Source organism: Ricinus communis, chromosome 8 (assembly GCF_019578655.1).
Source record: "Ricinus communis isolate WT05 ecotype wild-type chromosome 8, ASM1957865v1, whole genome shotgun sequence".
Classification (NCBI taxonomy): Eukaryota; Viridiplantae; Streptophyta; class Magnoliopsida; order Malpighiales; family Euphorbiaceae; genus Ricinus; species Ricinus communis.
This window is the reverse complement of record NC_063263.1, coordinates 13,611,195-13,633,621: the sequence shown is the minus strand read 5'-3', so window position 1 is coordinate 13,633,621 and position 22,427 is coordinate 13,611,195. Positions and strand designations below refer to the sequence as shown.

General features: G+C 37.2%; 2 protein-coding genes across 8 annotated transcripts; both read right to left on the bottom strand.

Moving 5' to 3' along the window:
* Nucleotides 1–8,360: 8,360 nt before the first annotated feature.
* Nucleotides 8,361–14,104, bottom strand: LOC8270889 (F-box protein At3g54460). Of its 7 annotated transcripts, none has more exons than XM_015715335.3 (9): nucleotides 13,543–14,098; nucleotides 10,581–13,136; nucleotides 10,252–10,465; nucleotides 9,872–10,153; nucleotides 9,719–9,778; nucleotides 9,512–9,642; nucleotides 9,078–9,192; nucleotides 8,830–8,985; nucleotides 8,361–8,752 (listed from the first exon to the last, which is right to left on the bottom strand). In XM_015715335.3, the coding sequence occupies exons 1-8, from the start codon at nucleotides 14,061–14,063 to the stop codon at nucleotides 8,839–8,841; spliced, it is 4,026 nt and encodes a 1,341-aa protein (XP_015570821.2). In that variant the 5' UTR covers nucleotides 14,064–14,098; the 3' UTR covers nucleotides 8,361–8,752; nucleotides 8,830–8,838. The 7 variants fall into 7 exon arrangements, 4 of the variants coding, with proteins under 4 accessions (XP_015570821.2, XP_048233789.1, XP_048233788.1 ...); XM_048377832.1 differs by having other exon boundaries at nucleotides 13,752–13,890; XM_048377831.1 differs by lacking the exon at nucleotides 8,361–8,752 and having other exon boundaries at nucleotides 8,837–9,012; nucleotides 13,543–14,101.
* Nucleotides 14,105–14,941: 837 nt separating this feature from the next.
* Nucleotides 14,942–22,277, bottom strand: LOC8270888 (flowering time control protein FY). The gene is made up of 18 exons (XM_002513019.4): nucleotides 21,527–22,277; nucleotides 21,330–21,421; nucleotides 21,184–21,252; nucleotides 20,936–21,040; nucleotides 19,910–20,005; nucleotides 19,739–19,821; nucleotides 19,549–19,620; nucleotides 19,372–19,469; nucleotides 18,944–19,003; nucleotides 18,799–18,859; nucleotides 18,398–18,485; nucleotides 18,239–18,302; nucleotides 17,985–18,063; nucleotides 17,162–17,251; nucleotides 16,715–16,803; nucleotides 16,042–16,559; nucleotides 15,502–15,750; nucleotides 14,942–15,227 (listed from the first exon to the last, which is right to left on the bottom strand). The coding sequence occupies exons 1-18, from the start codon at nucleotides 21,723–21,725 to the stop codon at nucleotides 15,156–15,158; spliced, it is 2,184 nt and encodes a 727-aa protein (XP_002513065.2). The 5' UTR covers nucleotides 21,726–22,277; the 3' UTR covers nucleotides 14,942–15,155.
* Nucleotides 22,278–22,427: the final 150 nt, after the last annotated feature.

Genomic DNA, 22,427 nt, shown 5'->3' with positions numbered 1-22,427 from the left:
GTAAAAAAAAAGATTGGCTTTTCGATTTTTGTTGACATCCAAATCATGATATTCACTTCTCAAATCATCTCATCTTACTACTACATTGAGATGGTTTACTGTTACATTTTTACTTTTATTTCATTCTACTAATTTCATCCCAATGTGAGTAATCATCTCATCTTTTAATGAGTAATATGATAAGATCCATTAGTATTTGTGTCAATTCTTACCCATTTGACGTGGTATATAATACATTCACTAAATAATATTTGTTTCAACTTTTGCACACTTGATGTAGTGTATAATACATTTACTAAATTGTCTTTTAATATTTTAAAATTAAGTGGTGATTTTATAAAAATATCATATTTCACTAAACGTCGGTGGAGACTTAACATTTTCTTAAAAAAATATTGACAAAAATTGGGTTTTATAGCAAAAAAGAAAACAAATATCCACTACAACGTGAATTTAAAACCATCTTAATTATATTAATAATATCATTCACCAATTTGTAACCATCCTATATAGCAATTTACATAATTGAAATCAATTTGGTTACTTAAATTTGTTGATGTCAATCAATGATGTGATTCAATTTGAGGGAGGGATTTAAGAGATAATAGTTAAGTGAGAGCGACTAGTAAAGAGAGTATCAATTTCTAATTAATTTAATTTAAATATTCACCTCAGCATTTTAGCAAAATTAAATTATGTTTCATAATCAAATAACTATTTATTTATAATCAAAATCAAATTAGCTCTAAAGTTAAATCACTGAACATATCTCAATAATGTAAATAAGATTTCAATGCAGATTAGGTTTGCAAATTTTCAGTATAGCTACACAAAACACCAGTACTGCCAGGAGAATAACAATGATCAAAGGTTTAGGGCTCATCCATCTTCCACATATATAGGCTACGTTGCTCGCAACTCCAATGGTTAGGTTGTCAACTCTAAATGCCAACTGTGAGACAATCCTCGGGGCAAAGACTAGTAGGTGTTAGAATTTGTATTTATCCCACGTCGCTTGATTAATGGGCTGTTATAATATATATAAGTCGATTGGGCATCTTTTTCCTTTGAGTTAGTTTTTGAGATGAGTTCTACCCAAATTCATTTATCAGTAGGCACAATAACATTGTTAGCACGAGCATCAATTTTGAAGAAATGATGATATTAAACTGGAGATCACACATGGAAATGGAAATGATGATGGTGAGGCTGGGTGTGAGGTGGTGGAGGCCGTAGAGATAGAGTTGGTGGTTGGATCGATGGGGTAGTAAAGGTTGGTGGAGGAGGAGGAGATAGTAGTAGAGAAGAATGGTGAACTGGTGGTGGAGAGGAGAATGGTGGTGGTGGTCATTTAGTGCTCATCCATCATTATAGCACAATGAATTCCATTTGCAATTGAAGTGCATTTATGCTAATGCACGACACAAAAAGTTCTGTTTAGTGCCAATCAATAATATTGAAAGACAAACACTTGTAAAGAGAGTAAAACATATACAATTTGAGTCTTTTACTCCAAAGCAATGCACTAAAATCTTAAACACCAGTGGAAAGCATTAATCAAATTTTCATACGAGCTATAACTTCAATCATCATAGTAGCAAACACATAGGAAAGGCAATCTCAATTTTTAGCTCTAGTAGCAAAAAGAAATGAAAGAAAGGAAGATTAAATGGGCTCGTATCAGGTTGTCCAATAAAAGGAGGTTGAATATTATTGCTCAGGCTTGAACTAAGCAAATATATCTTAAACACAAAAGAAACGTAGGAAAATCCAACTCCAAAAACCCAAGAAGGTTACTTCTTAAGATCCAATTACAAATAAAAACAAAATCAATATAGAAACACAATCAGAATTGGGAAGGATAACAACTTTCCAATTGAAATACCTAAAAATATGGAAGAAAATAATCATATACCCAATGATCAAGGTCTCAAAGAAACCTAGTGTATCGAGAACAAGCCAGTGAAGGTTACGTTAACAAATATTCTTAATCTGAGTCTTCCTTCCTTTCGCACACTGAGAATACCACGACACCCTGATAACTTGCCAATATTCTTAATCTCAGCAGCCCGAAACAAAATGTCACTCACTTTATTACCCCAAGGAACCCTGTTGGATCCAAAAACACCCTCATTACGCCAATGCCGCAGCTTCGACGTTGTGTGTTGAAAGAAGAAAAGATAAGTCAGAAGGAGTGGTCTCAAAGGCTGCACAAGCCAGATTGCTTGTGCAGACTGCTCATCACAGACCAACAAGGGAAAAAGGAGCAACCTTTCCTGCAAAGCAGGAAAGGTCACTTCAACCTTTTCCACATTGAGAAATATCCGTTAAAAGCAACCGTTAGAGTTGGATCTTAACTTGTATATATAACAATCAACAGTTTGTAAAGAATCAAAATTCCATCATATAATAAAATCACAGCTTCATAAATTCTTCATGGTATCATAGCAGGTAACCATCCTGTAATCATCATTTACCCACCAACATGTCACAGACCGATCATAAATTAACCAACACCATTCTCAAAGGAAATCAGAATTATTTCTAATGGTCCAAATCGGTCTACATTGGTCTCAGTGGTAGAAGGAAGCTTGGCTTCATCACAGGCACAAAGCATGAGAGACCAGAAGCCCCGACAGAGCATGAGCTCGAGAAACTGGAAGAATAGCAAACGACATACCACATAGTCATGTCGTTGCTCACCAGCACTATGGAGCCATAAATTGCAAGGCTTTGTATGTTGTTGGAATCATCAAAAACAATCTGGGATAAAGTAAAAAGCCTATATGGCCATCAATAGAATTTTGCCCATATTTTTAACCTTAAACAAGAATTAGCAAAAATCACTTAGGGCACAAAATCAAGCTCGCAGTATGCCACTTAAATATTAACACGATAGGAAGAGCTTCAGAACTACTTACCTCCGTCAATAGATGCAGAGGAAATTCAAAGAAGAGCCAAAAATGATCTTGTGTACACCTACCTGGGAGGATTAGACTCAAGCTATGAAAGCTTGAGGTCTCAAATCCTCATATCCAATGACTTACCGAAAATCAACATTGTTATAGCGATTGTGCAACGCGAGGAGACTTGAAGGACTCTAATGAACCCTTTGGCCTCACTCGAACTCACAGAAAGTCAAGCGTTCGCATCGCGTCGCCCCAATACCATCGAAGGAAGCCAGACAAGGGGAGGGGCGAGCACGAGGCACCTTCACCCGCGTCAAAGCCAATCCGAGGGTGGGAAAGGGGGAGCGGCGAAGGAACAAAGAGAGGAGGAAAGAGAAAGCCCAAGGAAAACCCTAGGGAGAAAGGGGAATATAGGGGTTGGGCGTCATATGCGAAAAAGTATATGACGCCCCGACCCGACTCCCTAGGGTTACCTCGACCCGACCTACGGGAGCAACCCGGTTCAGAATATTTGGACTTGACCCGACCCGGTTATAATGTCTTCGGGTCAAGCCCAGCCCTTCTTCAAGCCCAACAGGCCCACTAGGTCCACCAGGCTCAGTAGGCCTTCCAGGCCCAGCAGTCCCAACAGGCCTATTAGGCACAGCAGAAGCAGCAAGCCCAAGTGGCAGAAATGTTGAGCCCAATTACAGGCCTTGGTTCTTCAACCCAATGGGTTCGGGTCAACTCAACCCGATGGGTCAGGTTCGGTTCAAACTGCCTTAAATTCCTTATAAAATTTTTTGAAACCTTGTTAAAATGCTTGGATTATTGACTCAGGTACAACAGATCACATGACTTGAGATCCAAAAAACTTCAAAAAAAAAAAATTGTCTCCAATTCCCACCATGTGACTGTTGCAAATGGAGATAAAGTCAAAATTCAGGGATATGGCACTTCAAATTTACTTGACTCCCACATTGGAAATATAATATATTTTCCTGAATTTAAATCTAATCTTTTATCTATGGGTAAAATTACTTGTGATTTAAATTGCAATGTTATTTTCTCACCTACTTCAGTCATATTTCAGGATCGAATTTCCGAAAAGACGATTGGTGAGGGAAAACTAGAAAATGGCTTTTACTACCTCCGTAATCCACCAAAGAAATGCCTTTTGTCAACAAACCCTAACCAAGGCATGTTAATGCATCAGCGGTTTGGGCATCCCTCCGACAATGTTTTAAATAAATTATTTCATTATAACTTAAATTCCAGCAATTGTGATGTGTGTAAATTTTCTAAACACACTCGTTTACTATTTTCTTTATCCTCTAGTGTATCTAAAAAAGCTTTTGATTTAATTCACTCTGATGTTCGAGGACCTGCCCCCGTTACATCCTATAGTCATTTTAGATATTTTGTCACATTTATTGACGATTACTCTCGTACTACCTGGGTTTACTTACTAAAAGGAAAAAATAAATTTTTTTCTCATTTCTAAGATTCTTTAATTTCATCCAAAATCAATATAATGCTACTTTAAAAAAATTTCGCTCTGACAATGGCACGGAGTACATAAATTAAAATTTCTCTGCATTCTTTAAACAAAAAGGTATTGTTCATCAAACCACTTGTATCAATACTCCTGAACAAAATGGTGTTTCTAAACGTAAAAATCAACATCTTCTCAATGTCGTTTGTACTCTTCTGTTTTAAAATAATGTCCCTTCAATTTTTTGGTCGGATACCCTCTTAACTGCTGTCTACCTGATTAATAGACTTTCCACTACCACTTTAAAGCATTTGAGTCCTCTAGAGGTCCTCAAAGACAGAAAAATCAAATTAGGACACCTTAGGGTCTTTGGCTGTGTTTGTTACGTTCATATCAAACTTCATCACAAATTAGATAAAAGTTCTATCAAAATCCTGTTTCTAGGATATTCCTCCACTCAAAAAGGGTATAAATGTTATAACCCCTCGACTCACAAAACCTACATCTCTCGAGATGTCACATTTATCAAGACTGTTCCATACTACACCGCTCAAAATCGTAGTAATACTCATGGGCCATGCACGTTATTATTTCCGCCTAACTCTTATTTTCATCTTAGCAGCCCTACTCTGGATTCACTACAGGAGGAGCCATCTCCAGTCCTAAGGTTAATTCCTTCAGGGGGAGACAATACAGTTGAAGATACAGCTTCTGAAATTCAACCTCAACCTCAAGAAGAAGCAATCACCTTGAGAAGATCCACTCGTCAAACTAGACCCCCCATAAAATTAAGAGATTATGTATCTTATTCGGTAACTTATCCTATCCAGAGTTTTATTTCCTATACTACCATATCAAGCTAATACTGCAACTACTTAAGCCAGATCTCAACCCATTATGAGCCAACAAACTTTTACGAAGCCAATACCAATCTCAAATGGTGTAGGACTATGAAAGAAGAACTTCAAGCTTTAGAAAAAAATTACACATGGACTATTGTACCTCTTCCTCCAAATAAGAAACCAGTTGGATGCAAGTGGATATACAAAATAAAGTATAACAGTGATGGGACTATTGAGAGATACAAGACCAGACTAGTCGCCAGAGGCTTCACTCAAACTTACAGAGTTGATTACCAAGAAACGTTTGCTCCGGTTGCCAAGATGAACACTGTTAGAATTCTCCTTTCAATAGCAACCAATCAGGGATGGAGCTTATTCCAAATGGATGTCAAGAATGCCTTTTTACAAGGAAACCTAGAAGAAGAAGTTTATATGACTCTTCCCTCGGCCATGAATCAGCCATGGATGCTTCCCTGGTATGTAGGCTAAAAAAGGCTATCTATGGCCTTAAACAATCTCCAAGAGTATGGTATGCCAAACTCAGCCTCTTTCTATTAAAAATTGGTTTTACTAAGTGTGATTCTGACTCTTCTATATTTGTTAAACACAATCACACACATACCATCATTATTCTAGTGTATGTTGATGATATCATAATAACAGGAATGATAATCAAAGTATAAAGAATGTCAAACAAAGTCTAAAGAAAGAGTTTAATATCAAAGACCTTGGGCAGCTATTTTATTTCCTAGGCATAGAAATGGCAAAGTCTACGAAGGGTTTATTCCTATCTCAAAGGAAATATACTCTTGATCTATTAAAAGAAACTGGAAAATTGAGAGCTAAACCTGCCAACACTCTAATGGAAACCAAAGTCAAACTCAATCTAGAAGATGGAGAACCTCTAGCCAACATAGGATATTATCAACGCTTGGTAAGAAAACTAATATATTTAACTGTCACTAGACCTGACATATCATTTGCAGTAAGTATGGTAAGCCAGTTCATGCATGCCCCTTGCACCAGTCACCTAGAAGCTATAGACATGATTCTCAGATATCTAAAGGGAACTCTAGGACAAGGAATCTGGATGAAGAACAACAATTCTAATTCTATAGTTGGTTTTTCTGATGCAGATTGGGCTGGAAGCTGTGACAGAAAGTCAACCACTGGTTTTATGTCTTTGTAAGAGGAAACTTGGTGATATGGAAAAGTAAAAAATAAAGCGTTGTTGCAAGATCTAGCGCAGAAGCTGATTACCGTGCAATGACATCTACAGCTAGCGAACTCATTTGGATCAAGCAAGTCCTCAAAAATATGAAAATTGAAAGCAACGGGTCTATGACGATGCATTGTGATAACCAAGCTGTCCGCCACATTGCATCAAACCCTGTGTTTCATGAACGAACTAAACACATTGAAGTTGACTGCCACTTCATCAAGAAAAAAGTTTAAAAGGGAGAAATTGAAACACCTTATATCAAAAGTCAAGACCAATTAGCAGACATCCTTACAAAGGTTCTTGACAAACAGAATCATCATTCAATTCTCAGCAAGATGGGTTCAATAAACTTATATGAACCCACCTTGAGGGGAGTGTTGAAAGAAGAAAAGACAAGTCAGAAGGAGTAGTCTCAGAGGCTGCACAAGCCAGATTGCTTGTGCAGACTGCTCGTCACAGACCAACAAGAAAAAAATAAGCAACCTTTCATGTTTACAGGAAAGGTCACTTCAACATTTTCTATATTAAGAAATATCCGTTAAAAGCAACCGTTAGAATAGTATCTTAACTTTTATATATAACAATTTGTAAATAATCAGAATTCTATCATATAATAAAATCACAACTTTATAAATTCTTCATCATTCACACCGAAGACACAAGGCCAATCATTACCATGAACAATACCAAACCGATTCAACAAGTTATATACAACCAGTCCCCACCGCTACAGGAAAAAAGGACGATTTAAAATTAGCGGGTACAAGCATATTCCAAACCTGTCGCGCTGCATGACAATCTCGTAACACATGCAAAATGCTTTCCACTTCACGATTGCAAATTCCACAAAAATCGTACCCTTCTCTGTTCATTCGCTAACAATTTTCCTTTCGCTGCAAGCCATATCTGGGTAGAACATATACACCTTTTTTTTTTTCTAAGTATATACAATATTATATTTTTTGATTTAAAAAAAAATCGGATGTTTTAGGGTACTTTTATAATTTAAATATTTTGTTGTGAACAATTTTCATGGATATTTTTATAATTATTTTATATTCTTTTGGCACGTTGAGAAGAAACTTAAACTCATGATCATTCCCTGAACAAATGATATAGAGAACTCGTGAAATGAAATGAATGTCAACAAAAGTAAGCATTGAAAGAAAAGAAAAAGAAACCTTTTGCTGGCAAAGAAAAGAAGAAGTACCAAGTAGCTCATTTATTTGTAATTCTTTTTGGCCAAACTCATAACATTCAACATTCAATAAAACTGCTACAGACAAAATACAGAAACTGCACATAATAATGGTTCTTGTCCCTCCATTTTACTCTTATCTTGTTAAACCTATTTAAACCTCGACTTTTAATTCTTTTTTTAATTAAAAATTTTAATTTTAATTTCAAGCGTCAGTGTTGCTGAGATGGTGCGGTAGTTACTTTAAGAAAAAAATATTGAGTCAGCATTGCTTTTCTAACTCATCCCAACTTTTTTGAAAAAAGAAAACGAAATAGTTCATTTGAACTTTTAACCTTTCTTCTTCCTCACCATTATCTTTCACATTTATATTGAAGAACATGTGCTGGGTCCGGTGTTCTATTATCATTGTTGGCTCTCTGTTTCTGTTGGTGCTATGATCGTCGTGTTGGCAGTGTTACTATGGCAATGAGTGGAACTTCCGCCACCGGCAACGCAGCCATAACTGAGTAGCTCAGTGGTTTTTGAAATATTATCTGGGCATTAAATGGTAATGTTTAGGTAAAATTAATTAATTTAGTAAGTTTGGTGCCAACTCAGCAAAAGCAACTGGATTTTGTTGATTAATTTTAACCGAATGTTAAAAGAGATTGGAAAATTCAGAGCAATTGGTCAATAATGAAAAATGAAAAAAAAAAAAAAAAGGTCCAAAAGATTAACAGAAAAACAATTAGTTTGATGCGAAACAATAGCCTTGAGCGTTTTGTGTACATAAATAGGTATGGACTTGCAACTTGAGAGAAACTTCTTGAGGCTCCTCACCCCCCAATGTACACCTATAATTTTCCTAACCTTGCAAACAATCTCAGCTCTGAAGATGAATCTACCCTGCTGATACCTTTAGTTAGGAAAAAGTCCTTTTGGAAAAAATTCAATTCTGAATTCTCCCGCAAAATGTTAGACCAAAGCATTTTATGTCAAAGTTTGATCCATACACATTAGTAATCCATTAATTAAGTCATCTACCCTTAAACAATTGCTATCCACAAGTTAAATTGTAATTGATCGCCTCCGATAACCAATCAGCCAAGATTCACATCACAAGAACTGCAAGAAGCACGTAATGAAATATCTGAGAACTGTTAGCAGCCTTTGAAGGATTGGGTTAAAAAAAAAGAACTTACTTGCATAATTTATGCTCTAGGATTCTTGTGAACAAAGCTAAGCCGAGCCAAATAATTGCGCTCAGCAAAATCATGCAACGAACGCCGAGGCCTTGCACCTTCATGGTCAGGTTTTCTGAATTCTTCTTTCAATAATTTTCTACATTCATCAGCGTCCTAGAGAAAGCAAAAGCAATTTTTCACCTGTTAGGGAAGTGCAGAGAGGTCACTTTCTCTAATTTGTTGAAGTCTTGAAAGAAAAGGCGCACCTGTAAGAATTCCAACATTTGCTCTTCGATTGTACCACGCATTGCTAAAGTCTCCACTTGAACGGGCCGAGTGGCACCCATCCGATGAGCGCGGCTGATAACTTGTTCCTCCATGCTGAGAATTTGTACATAAGATCAAAGAGAAAGAAGAAAAGGAGGGTATGATATTAGAAGAATTGACAAGTAAACTGTTCCATGGAACTCCTTAATTTTCTATAAATGTGATTTATGGCAAAAAGAAAAATAGTATGGTTCAGCCACTGGGATCCACTCATCAGTAATTCAGCCACGATTTCTTGTTCTACATAGACTTGATAGAGACGGTAGTGTTGAAGACGCAAAGAATAATTCAAAGAAAAAAAATGCATGGAGGGGGAAGGAAAAGAAAAGGAAAATAAGGGAGAGAGAGCACCTCTGAGTAGCAAAAGCATTACCTTCTGTCCCAGATTGGCTCCATCAAGAATACGTGTGTTACAAAGCTCAAATCAAGACCCAATGCAGCACTTCCATCCATTAAAAGAGCCAAACAAGTTGCATCATGCTGGAATGTGGCCAGAGACTTCATCTAAATAAAATAAAAGAACATATTGGACAAAATTCCAACAGCTAATAAAGCAGGATACAAGAAACAACAAAGATACCTTGTTGCTAGAGTGCATTGGACTATAGAGTCCAGCAAATTTGATCCCAGCAAATGTTAACTGCCCAAAGAAAAATGAACTCCAAGAATATAACTGCTGTACAAGGAGAATCAGATAATCCCATGCCTTGTTAAAAATATATATAACAGCTACCTGCTGTTCAATCACATGTATATGCTCAAGAAACTGAGAAAATATCAGAACTTTTTCTGGTGCTTTCTTGTAAGATTCAGAACTCTGTCTAGAGCAATCCTGCAACAGTGCATTCGACTCACCAATCTGAGAGGGATAAAGGTGCTCCTTGATGTTCTTGGCATCAGTTTCCTTGTCATAGTGACCGCTCTCACTATTAGCCTCCAGCAACACTTTCATCCTTTGTACAAGGTACGAAACTTTACTGCTCGATGTTGATTGCCAATCAGGATCCCAATCATCCTGTTTCAATGCCATAAACATAGGTATTTATAAATTCTGTTCATGGTTCAAGGAAAACAAAATACAATATTTCAACTCAGAATTAGAGTAAAACCTGCCTGTTTATATGAAGGTTGTAACTCAATAAGATCTTTGGGGACAGGCCACTTCGGGTTAGGATTTTCTGGCCGGGTTAGACTGTCAGGAGTTTGCATCTCATATAAGTAACCACAGCCAGGCAAAGTACACTTCTCACTGTCTAGACCAACACAATCAAGGCATAAAAGATGCCTACATGGCGTGACAACAGGAAGACGGCACCATTCCTGGCATCTGAACCACAATACATCAAAAGGGGAAAAAAATTATCAACCTTTGTATTAAGGTAGAACATTCTGTGCCACATTAAGAATAAAGACACAAAAATGACTCTGAAAGTCAAAATTACCTTAGACAGTTACCGCCGTACTGTAGATAATACTTAATCAAAGCATACTCCTCAGAAATTGGATCCAGACCCTTCTCAGCTAAATCATCCATTGTTTCCTGAATATCTTCACCTGCATCCGTCACTTTAATATGCCCCGCAACGCAGCAAGATAGCCTGACATTTCTAATTGAAGCACTGCGAAACTTCCACTGCTTTGGGTTAAGTAAACTTTCAACATGAGAAGGATCATTCCAGTCAGCCATAAGTATATTCCTCCTTACAGTAACTACCAATTCATTATAACTTTTAGCATGCTCCTCAGTGAAATTGAGCAATGTCACCTTTTTGATACATGGAGGAATAGTTTTCAAATCTCTCTTTCTAGCACTAATCAGGCACCTATGTAGCAACTGCAACAAACGAGAGCGACCTTCTTCCATCTTTGCTTCAAATGGTCTAAGAATGCCAGCTTCCCAGGACTTTTGATTCTGTCCATAAACTTCTTCATGTAGGAACTTAAGCATTGGCTGAAGGTGTGACAGCTGACTGTTGGGTGTATCAGGCGTTGGGGTTCCTGTTAGTAACCAGCGATTTGAAGCTGTCAATGAAATAGCCATTTGCAATTTATTTGTCAAGTTAAGACTAGAACCAAGAGTGTGCCCCTCATCTAACATGACTCTAAGCCAATGCACTTGCATCAGAGGGCTTTTTTTACTGGAGCGCCATTCTGCACTTAGACGATTAAAAGTAGTTATAACAACATCATAATCCCATGCCAGACTGTGAGCAGAAGGCTTTTTATAATCAGTCCAGATGCAGACGCGTAACTGATCAGGTTTGATGTGCTTTTGAATTTGTGTTTTCCAATGGTCAACCAGATTTGCAGGAACAACAATTAAAGTTGCTCTTGACAAATATAGTCTGACAGAATTTAATGGATTGCAGAGAGCAATTCTAAGAGCATCCACATCAAATGCCAAGTTTTCAAGAGTCTGTGGATAGCACCACCTCGTCACACCCTTGTCTACTCTCCTTGTAAGACCAAATGCTTGAAATATCTTATTAAACACATGCACGCCACAGGTGCCTAAGACAGGACTTGTCAAACCAATTGTTTCCATTTGAGAAAGTTTTTCTGAAGAAAGTGTAGCTAGCCAAGTTAAGGCCTTCTTTGTTTTAGAGTTTATCATGGAATAGTGTTCCTTAAGCACACTGATAAAAAATGAAACATTTTGCTCCTTTCCCCCAGATGTTCCTTTGGGGAAAAATCCTGGTAGGTATGTTATAGATTCACAACTATCCCAAGCTTCTTCTGGATCTTTGCATCTCTTATGTGCTGGGTCAGCATTCATGCTACAAAACCATGCAACAGTAGCATCAGGTACAACATCAGTAAGCCTCCTCCACTTTCGACAGGCATCACATTGAACCCAAGTTTCATTATATACTGAAGAATCTGGAGTGACCTCTCTAGACTGATTCCAAGAAGCGTCCGTTGGGGCATTAAAATCACACTTCCTCTTGATTGAATTTTCTCCAACCTTCTTTTTGCTGCCAAAGCCAAGTTCTCCTTCATATACATGGAGAAGATTTTTCTTGATACGACTCAAGCTCCTTGTACATCGCACTACACGTTTAACTGGCTCTGAGCATGGAACCGATAGTGATTTCATTTCTTTACCTGGACAAGACTCATTGAACTGAACAACCTGCTCACCTGAATCCTTCAATCTTGCTCTTTTAGGTGAAGAATAACTCCCACCATCCACTGGAGTCAATAATTTTCCCCTACGAGCACTCTGCCACATAGCTCTTTTCCCCAAAAGTGTATCACTGAAGTCATCACCACTAAGCTCATAATATCCACATCGCTGATCATTATTATACACACACCACGTTATTTGAACACCATCTGGTGGGTCAGCAATAGTTCCTTGTGTCTTCAAAACAAGTGAAAGCGCAGTTATAGTCTTTCCCAAACCGGGTTCATCACAGAACATTCCCCCACGGAAATCTCTCACACTAGGAGCTACCTCAGTAACAACTTCACCAGAAACAGTATTTATATAGAATCTGAATCCATCTTCTGTTGAAAAGCTCATGTAAAGAGGATGTGGCAAAAAATGAGTACTCCTTTCACGCTGTAACATCCATTCAACTGCTGCCTCCTGATGAGGAAATAATTTAAGTTTCATAGATGGCATTACTGATACAGCCAAGGTTCTCAAATGTTGACATGTCGCTGCAACTCTAATAAGGTCCATAGGACCAAGAACAGATAGAATATTTATTAAAATATCATCTGTCAGATCCCAAATACCAGATTCATAGGTGTCATCATCTGGTTTCACCCTCGAAGAATATAACTTCTCCCTATTTGTCACACTAGGCAAGCCCTTAAAAATTTCATTAAGTTCAAAACGGCGCTTCTTGGTAGAATCAGGGACGCTGCAATGCAATTGGCATCCAATAACATGACAATCAGAGAGATTCCAGATGCTCATACTCCCTCCATCATCTTTACAATATTCCCCACCATCAACAAGCAATAAGCTTCTCTTCCCCCAATCATAACTGCAGATTTAAACCGTGTTAGAAAGATAAACAAGTAAATGCAAAATGAAACTTCATAAATTACTACACGTAAATCTGAACCCAAACAATAGATTGCCCAATTCCAAAACGATAGTCTCTTAAAACAAAAGACTTTGCTACACTAAACTAAACTTAACAAGCGGGCAACAGAGGAGTAAAATTGCACAAACTAGGGACTGCTAAAGCCAGATAAAAATTTAGTAGTAAAACATTAAATAACCCTTGAATTTATAACTTTTTAAAAACATGAGAATTGAAAAAATAGAAATTCAATCAAATTGAATTCTTGCATTTCTAAATTTTCCAAACACTTATAATATTCCTACAACTTAAAAACGAAATGCATAACGAGTAAAAGAATTGGAATTGAAGGAAAAAAAAAAACCTCAAGTGCCTAAAGAGAGCTGCAGCAGTGGATCCACATTTAGTGAACTGCCAACCAGTCCACAATTCAATAGGCAAATACACATCCACAAGTACCACAACAGCTCTCGCATCCTTATTATTACTATTACTATAATCTTCTTCAACTTTCAAAACACGCGCGATAATTTTTATACATTTATTGACTACCAACGCGTGAATTTGATTTACCACGCTTAAGCTACCATTCACCATTCCAATCCCTCTTTTAAACTTCCTTCTCGACGTAATCTCGCCGTTGACCTCATTCTGCAATGGCGATGACAACGATGATGAGCTGGAAGAAGAATGCGTCTTTTGGTTAGTGAAGGGAAAAAGAACAACGCCGTGTTCGGATTTGAATACAATTTCGGAACCATCGGTGAAGACGTGGAAGGGAGAGAGAAAGGAGAGAGAGGGACCGGGTTGCTGTGGTGAAGGAAGAGAGAGAACAGTACAGAGATAACCGCACAGCTTGTGATTTGGATAGGGATCTTCTTCCATTATTCTCTTCTTCTTCTTCCTATATAATATTGTTTTATAGGCAGAGAAGGAAGACGAAAGAGGATTTTTTTAACTTAGAAAAAGGTTTGGCCCCCCAACTTGTGTCATTTAGCTAAACAAGTCTAATTCCAACTTTTCCTGTAAATAAGCCCATAACTTGTTAGATCAATTAAATTTAAATTTGAAAGTTTGCAAAATACACTCTTACATATATTTCTTAACCTTTATAATTGAATTAAAATCCTATAATACAAAACTCATCTTTGTCAGAAAAAAAAAAAAAAAAAGGGATGAGAAAACCATTTTAGATACTTTAATTTAAAAAGTAACTCCCATTACCAACATTTTAGATAATTAGCCATCAGTATATCATTTTATTTATTCAATAGTAAAATGTAATAAGTAGTTAAAAGACCCAACAGAGAAAACCATTTCTCATGAGCTCTTGGTCCGGTTTGTGTGATTTTACCGAATCATGCAGGCAGGAAGTAGTAGTTTCGATTTTGTGTAGATCACTTTTGCTTTTATAAAGGGTTAATCTATTGTCAATTCTTTAACGCTACAACTATGGGATGAGAAATCACAAACGTCAGCCAATGGTTTCTATCCCACTTACTCCTACAAACACTGCAAGAGTGATTTAAAAATGAATGGCAATTTGAATTCATATTCCAAGTCATAAAAACATCAAGACAATGCCAGATTCGAATTTTCCTTCATTTCAAATCCTCATCCATATGAACCCATTTACTAATTAAGGTCTGAAATAGCTTATTTTGTAACATTATTCAATGTCTCCAGATAATATGACGTCCAACCACATGAAAACCTCAACTCCACAGAAATAAAGAACAGGTGAGGAGAAAAGAGAAGAAGAATTCCAGAGAGAAAAAGAAAAGGATTGCAACTAATGCTCTATCTTCTTAAATATCAGAAAGTAAGCTACTGGCTAAAAAATATACAGGGACTACAAAAAGAATATCCTAACGGTATTAAGCATGAAATACATCAGCATGAACCCCAGTAAGCCAGTGCAAGTTGTGCTTTCCTTCCATCCCAAAGCTACTGTCACTCCATTCGAATAAAAATGGTCTATTGAGGTGTTTGAGAATGTGGCGGAGGGCCTGGTGGCAATGATAATGGCATACCAGATTGACTCCCAGACTGCAAAACCAACCTATTAGTTGCTTTGAAACTTGTGTTTCATTTCAAACCAATTGTCATATTAAATCCACTTAATAGAAAAAAGAATACCCCAAAATTGCATAATTCTAAGTTCTACTAGGCTATTTAGCAACGGCCAGGAGTCAAAAATTTCATGGTTCCACACTCAGGTAACATGTGAATTGTTCTGAACTTGTACGCATGCAGCAATTTTTCGACTAAAATTAATTTTCATGCAACTAATGTTGAAACTGCAAATTAATATATATGTTACCTGGTAGGGATTAAACCCTGGCATCATTGGCATTTGTCCACCTTGTGGCCGGTTGAATGGACCGCCTTGTGGATACATCGGCGCGCCTGTTGCATTTGATGGGCCTTGCATATTGGGTAGGCCATTAGGAAAACCCCCAACTGGAGGGGCAGCACTTGTGGGTAATGACCCTGAGTGCATTTGGTTCATGCCCATAAAATGGCCTTGTGGCATTGGAGGGACCATCTGATTCATTGTACCTTGCATCCCCTAAAAATAAAGTAGACATAAACAAATACTCCTTAAAATTCTCCCAATTAAGTAGCAACATATAAGATATTCCAAATCTATTTTCAACTAATTTTTTACAGTTTGAAGAGCGGTCAACAATGAAAAGAAAGTAGAACATTTTCATATATCATTTCAACATACTAGAATGCCCTTTTAAAAGTCAATTTTAGCTTTATCGGAGATCATTCAAGATGTCATTTGTTCCACATGTCAAATTAATGACAGTGAAGTTCAATAACTCGATAGAATAAACATATAACTACATCATACCATTGGACCAGCCATTGGCACTGCATGTGATGCAGGTATTGATGAAGGTCCAGACAAGGTTCCCGGCATACCATGAGGGGGCATTTGTTGAGGGCGAGGTAGATGAGGATGAGGGAGAAGGGGTAAATGTGATGGTGGTTGTAGCTGCTGCATATTTGGAGGTGGCATAGGCAAAGAGGGCATTTGCTGAGGGAGTGCCTGGTGTTGCTGTTGCGGCATCTGCTGAGGATTTTGTTGATATCCCTGTTGCTGATTGGAAGTAAGAAGAGATGGGTGTGGACCAGGAGGAAGAGGAGGGGCTCCTAGAGGCATAGAAATCGGAAGTGGTTGTTTCTGCTCCCCCTGAGATGTTCCATCCAGAGATGGAATTGATAGTGGCATTGCAGCTCCAATACCAGGAATGGTTCCTTCATTTCGAGCCAATCCAGGAGCAAATGGTCCTGGAGTTGTTGGTGGTTCAGGTACAGGGAAATTACCAGGCAAGCGACCAGCAAGAGCAGGGTTTTGCTCGCCATAACCTGATCCAGAAATTAAAATCAGATAAATTCCAAATAAACCACAACTTCATCCAAGATATTGTGCCCTGAAAACCCTTAGGACATATTTACCAGAAAAAAAATTATTTTATATGAAGTATCGGTTAATGCTTAAACACAGGTCTTCTAAGTCCTACCTTGATTCTGACCCATGTTAAATTTCTCACGAGCAGTGTCTCCTGGCCTATTTCTGCACCAAAACTTTGTTGTATGATCATTGCTACCACTGCACAAAGATAAGTGTGTGAAGAGGAGCTTGGTAAACAATTCAGGCAAAAGCCGCAAATCCCAGCCACATGGAATCTATGAATTGCTTGTTCAATTAATTTGCTACCTGTCCTACAGCAGAACCTTGCAGTATAAAACTTGAAAATTTTAAAACCTAACATTGGGCCAATTGAGCAAATGTATGTTTGGCTCGTTTAGGCTCCTGAGCTCAATTTTATGAGCAAAGCCTAAAATAACTAAAGCTAATTTAGGCTAGGTTCATTTTTTGGAGCACTATGTCATAATAGGAACTTAATATTGAATGAACTTTCATGGACTGTAGAAGATGATCACACCATAAAGAAAAATGCCTATACCTGCAAAGAAGATATCCAATAGGATGCCATGCGAGATCCCACACACTATTATCATGAGCATTGGGAACTTCAATCTGGGGAGTTTCATGCCTGTAAATATATACGCAACATTATTCCCAAATTTATAGCAAATAATATAAATTGCAAATAGCATTGAAAGAGAAATTGGGGTGAAAAAGAGAAGGATGAGAAGTATAGGACTAACAAGTTTAAGAAGGTTGCTGTAAGTTATCATCTAAGCCACATAATCAGTCATGCATCTAAGGATAAAAAAATCTTAAACTCTAGTTTTCTTGTTTTCGTCATTTTTCCTTTAAACAGAATGTGGTAGCTAAACAAGATCATAACACAATCGACCCCAACAATTTACTAAGTCATCTCATGACTTCATAGCCTTATTATAAGGCTGTGCTGCTCTTAGAAGTCAGTCACTGAAAGATAGACATCAAACACTATATTTTGTACAAGCTAATATTGCAATTACTTTTAACGCTTAGAAGACTATAAATTAGCATGCCTGACTCAATTCAGCGTCCTAGTATCCCAAATAGAGAAAAACTAGAAGCCTCCATAATGAGAGAACTGTAGAAGCATCCACTTTCAATTCTCTGCCATACAATTTAAAGCAACATTATACTGAAAGTGATAATTCACATCTGCCTTCCTAACCCCTAATTTCTTTTCTTTCAACTATGGTACATGCGTCAAAAAACAGGCAAACAATATACTAACCATCAGGCTAATGCATTGCATGATGAAATCACCAGAGATGAGGGAATAAAATAGTCATGGATATAATGTTCAGCGTAAGGGGGAACCTTACCCAACAAGCCAATGGAAAATGGATCCATCAAAACTACCACTGACAAAGTACTCTTCATGGAACGGATGCCAAGCCAAGGCTAGAAAAATTTGGAATGAACATATAGCGTTAGTATCTAAGACAAATAACAGAAAAAGGTAAAATAGCTGAAAAACAAAACGAGCTTGCCATATCATCCCTTTAGTTTTTACTTTTTGTTTGGCAGGGTTGAATAAATCCACATACAGTGCTCAATGTGTGAAGCTGTTACTAACCAGTCACATCTTTGCGATGTCCACGGAAAGATTCAAGCTCCTTCATTGCCCTAATATCATAAAGCTGGTGGAAGAGAAAGCAGAAGATATTTAGAATGTGAGGAGGGAATACATTTAACATTTTGGAAGAATGCTTTGAAGTTTGAAGAAGTTGCCAACCTTAATGATTTGATCCTTTGAAGCAGTTAGCACCCAGTTACCATTTTGATTCCACTTGACACAAAGCACCGTGTTTTTGTGGCCATGACTGAAAAACAAACAGGCAGCTTGTCAAAGGGATACAGCATCTGTTTGGAGTTGCTATAAAATTGCTTTTGGCTTCTGGCAAAAGCACCCCTTGGATTCTTTGGCCATGATCAAAGTCAAACTCAAAACCGGACTAACATCCAGCAAAACAAGGCCAAGCAGGCACAGTAAATTCTTCTAAGAAAAAGTGAACTAGGTCTAGTGGCTAGTCAAAGCATCCAAAGGGGTGCTTCAGTCAACAGACAATCATAAGACAGAGCCACAACATTTATAGTAGAAAATGAGTCTAATCATCACAGTAATGTTGTACTCACAATGAGCAAAGCTCTCTCTCACTTTTTGCATCCCAGAGTTTTACAAGGTTGTCCTTCCCACCTATAAGACGTCACCTAATGCATTAGGTTTACAATGACAAATTAAAAAAGTTTGATAATTTGACAAAAGAAATCTAGGGCATACCTGAAACCAGAAGAGATTTTGTAGGGTGCCAGTCAACACTTTTCACATCCCAACCATGGCCTGCCTGAGTTCAAAACAAGGAGAGAGCTCTTAGGTTAAATAATATACTTGCCACGTAGGCATTCAATGATCAAGTCCATCAAATTATTAAACTTATACGATAAGTAAGATTATATGCACTCGCAAGTAGTCTTAAAATGTTGTGCAAGCATGTATGATGTATTCCATGATGAGAAAAGAATTTAACAGTGGAGCCAGCCCTACCAAAGCACAAGGGAGAGAGAAGACACCAGATTAAGAGTTTTCTAACTACCCCCAGAAGAAAATGAAATAAATTAAATAAGTCTTCTGCTACCAAAGTTTGGAAACCGCCTAAAAATTTTGAAAGAATGAAATCATTTAATTAATGAGTAGTCAAAGCACATTACCGGTGAGTGATCGCTCTTCTTGACATCTAGCAAAGTCCCAAACTTTAACAGTAGTATCATCGGAGCAAGAACAGAATTTCAAGTCCGTCCGACAGAAACTGTTCAAGAGGTATATTATGAGATGCTTCATAGATAAATGCTAACAGCAAAAAGATTTATGAAAAAAGAAACACCTACCTCAAGTCACGTACTGATTCTTTATGAGCATTTTTATTAGCCTTGACATTATTCATGTTGCTCTGCCAGTACCTATAACATTGGTGCAATATTAACATCCATATCACATGAAGAAACATATCTATTTAACAAACAACATTGCTAATAGCAATAAAGAAAACAAACAACTAATAAATATGAGATGCATTACTTAATTGCGCCACCATCATCGCCAGAGACCATCCAGTTATCATTATGACTCCATACCATGGACCTGATTGCTTGATCATGGGCCTGAACATTAAAAACCATTCAACAAGGGTCATCAATTTGGCTTCTATGTCAACTTACATCAAAGCATCGGACAGTTTTAATCATATACCTGAAGAATCATCTCAAAGTTAAATGATTGTCCATTCCAAAGAGTGAATTCCCCACTTTGAGAGCCTGTGATTAGACGTCTCCCGTTAGGAGTCCACTGAGAATGTAGAAAAGGTCAAAATGTTCAGTTAATGTATATCAGAACATTACACCAACATGCATGGATACATGCATAAGAAAAAATAAAAAATAAAAAACACTCTCTCCATGTTAGACTAATCTCAGAATAGCCAACTTTTTTTTATTAAACAGTCGAATAAAATGATTGTAAGTTACTTATATTTACATTCTCCTTATTAAAAGGCATCCACTGAGAATGAAGGAAGGTCAAAAAATGTTAAGTTAGGATACCTGAGAATCTTAAATGCAATGATTCAAAAATAGAAAAGGAATAGGTATCATTTAGAAATGCAAGCCAACAATAGGATACACACACGAGAGGACCGACCCACTCTTCCACATGTTTCATTAACCTAACCACAATAACAGTAAACTACAGATCCCAAAATAGCCAACTCATAAATAGTTAATAACTTGCAAATAGATGACTGTTAGTTCTTTGCAGGATTTTGTGTCATAGCATGGACAAGCACCACTGCTCATCATTGTTCATCTGATTTGTCATGTTCCAAAAAGCCATTTACTTATCTAGCAGCAATATTTCTTTTCTACAATTTACAACATAAGCTAAAACTGCATTTCAAGAAAAGCATTAGAAGTTTAGCACCCAAGTTACACATACAAGGGAGTCAATTCAGCCATTTCACAATGCAATAAAATCTAAAAGAAGATACTAGTTAACGTTTTGACTTGAAAATGTCACTTAGATAATCAATTGAATAAACTGTATTATCATCTAATTAACAATTACAAATATTAGGGTACTGAACACTTTATGCTAAAGAATATTTTGCAGCTAAACACTAGCAGATCTGGCAATAAGTACCAATTGGAATGGTATTCCCTCTCATAACACAAGTAGATATTAGAAAACATGGAAAAGAAAGTAAACCTCAAGTTAACATACCAAAACCCGATTAATTGAACAGCGGTTCTTATTAAGAGAAGTATGAACAAACTTTGCAGCAAAGCTTGTTGATGGATTTTCAGAATAAGCAGCTGTTGGTAACATCTGCAGAAAACAATCAAAAAAAGCATAATTAAAAACTTTAAAAGCACACATCAACTATAGGCTAAAAACTGGGTTCAATTAAGCATAATTAAAAAAAAAAAAAAAAAAAAAAAAAAACTATTTAGTTAGAAATATTCACTGACATCAATTGCTGCTGCTGGAGTAGGTTGCAATACCGTCCTATCTCTAGAATCCCGCTGCCACATACGAATCTGCAAATACACCACTAGTTAAATACATGATCATAGAATATGTGAGAAATAAATATTACAAAAGCAAAAAGCATTACCTGCATATAACGTACAACGGTACTTGTATAATCAACTGCTCTCCTTTGAGTAAGTTTTCTCATTCTTCGTGCACCAATATTATCACCATGAACTGTTACGACCATTAGTCAAAAATGATATCAAACACTATGGTTACAATATCAAACCCTAAGCAGCTAGTCAAATATATTGAAAAAAAAAATAGAGCCCTAATTACCATCATAAGGAGGTTGAGGAGGAGCAGGACCGGGTGGATGGTGAAAATCTGAGGAATTGAGAGTAGTTGAAGAGGCGGAAGGCTGTCGCATCATAGGTGGCGGCGGCGGCGGCGGTCCCCTGAGGAACTCACCGCCAGGCTGCGGTTGTGGTGGTGGTTGTTGTTGTTGTTGTTGGAATTGATGATCACCGTACATCATCGTTAAAACTAAATCTCTATTAGCGAAAAGAAAAAACGAAAACTGATACCAACCTAACAATTCAGAGTAGTTGAAAGGAAGGATTAATACAAGGCAGTGGAAAATTATACATGAAGAAATTGGGCAGTCGGAGAGGACAATGTGGCTGTGGGGGTGGTGGTGGTGGTGGTGGTGGATAAACTGACACAAACCCCTAATTCGAGTCCACAGTGGAAGGGAGAGCGGGAAATATATATGTGTGTATATATATTTTCTATCCAAAATATAAATTAGTGGATTAAGACATTAAGTTGAGCTTCTAGTATTTGTTTTACAACTATAATCGATGAGCAGTTGCAATATATTGTAAGCTTGTCTGAACCCTTTTTCTTTTCTTAAAAAATTCTCGTAGTCTTTCAGTCATGTTTCCTCTTTCTCCGAGTCTCATTTGAATTCAATCAGAAATTACATATCACTGGTAATTTTACATGTTTACTCCTTTTGAATGAAGAGCCAAAAATTTAAGACTAAAGGTACTGGGAGATTGGAAAAGATTGTTATGCTTGAAACTCACAGAAGCAAACAATTCTTCAAAGAGAATTTCAGATTAAATATAATTTCTGAAGAAAAAAAAATTGAACAAAAGAAAAAAGCAGGGATAATAAAGCTATTTATGTCCACTTTTTTTATCTAAAACTTAAGAGTGAGCATGGCTCAATTCGA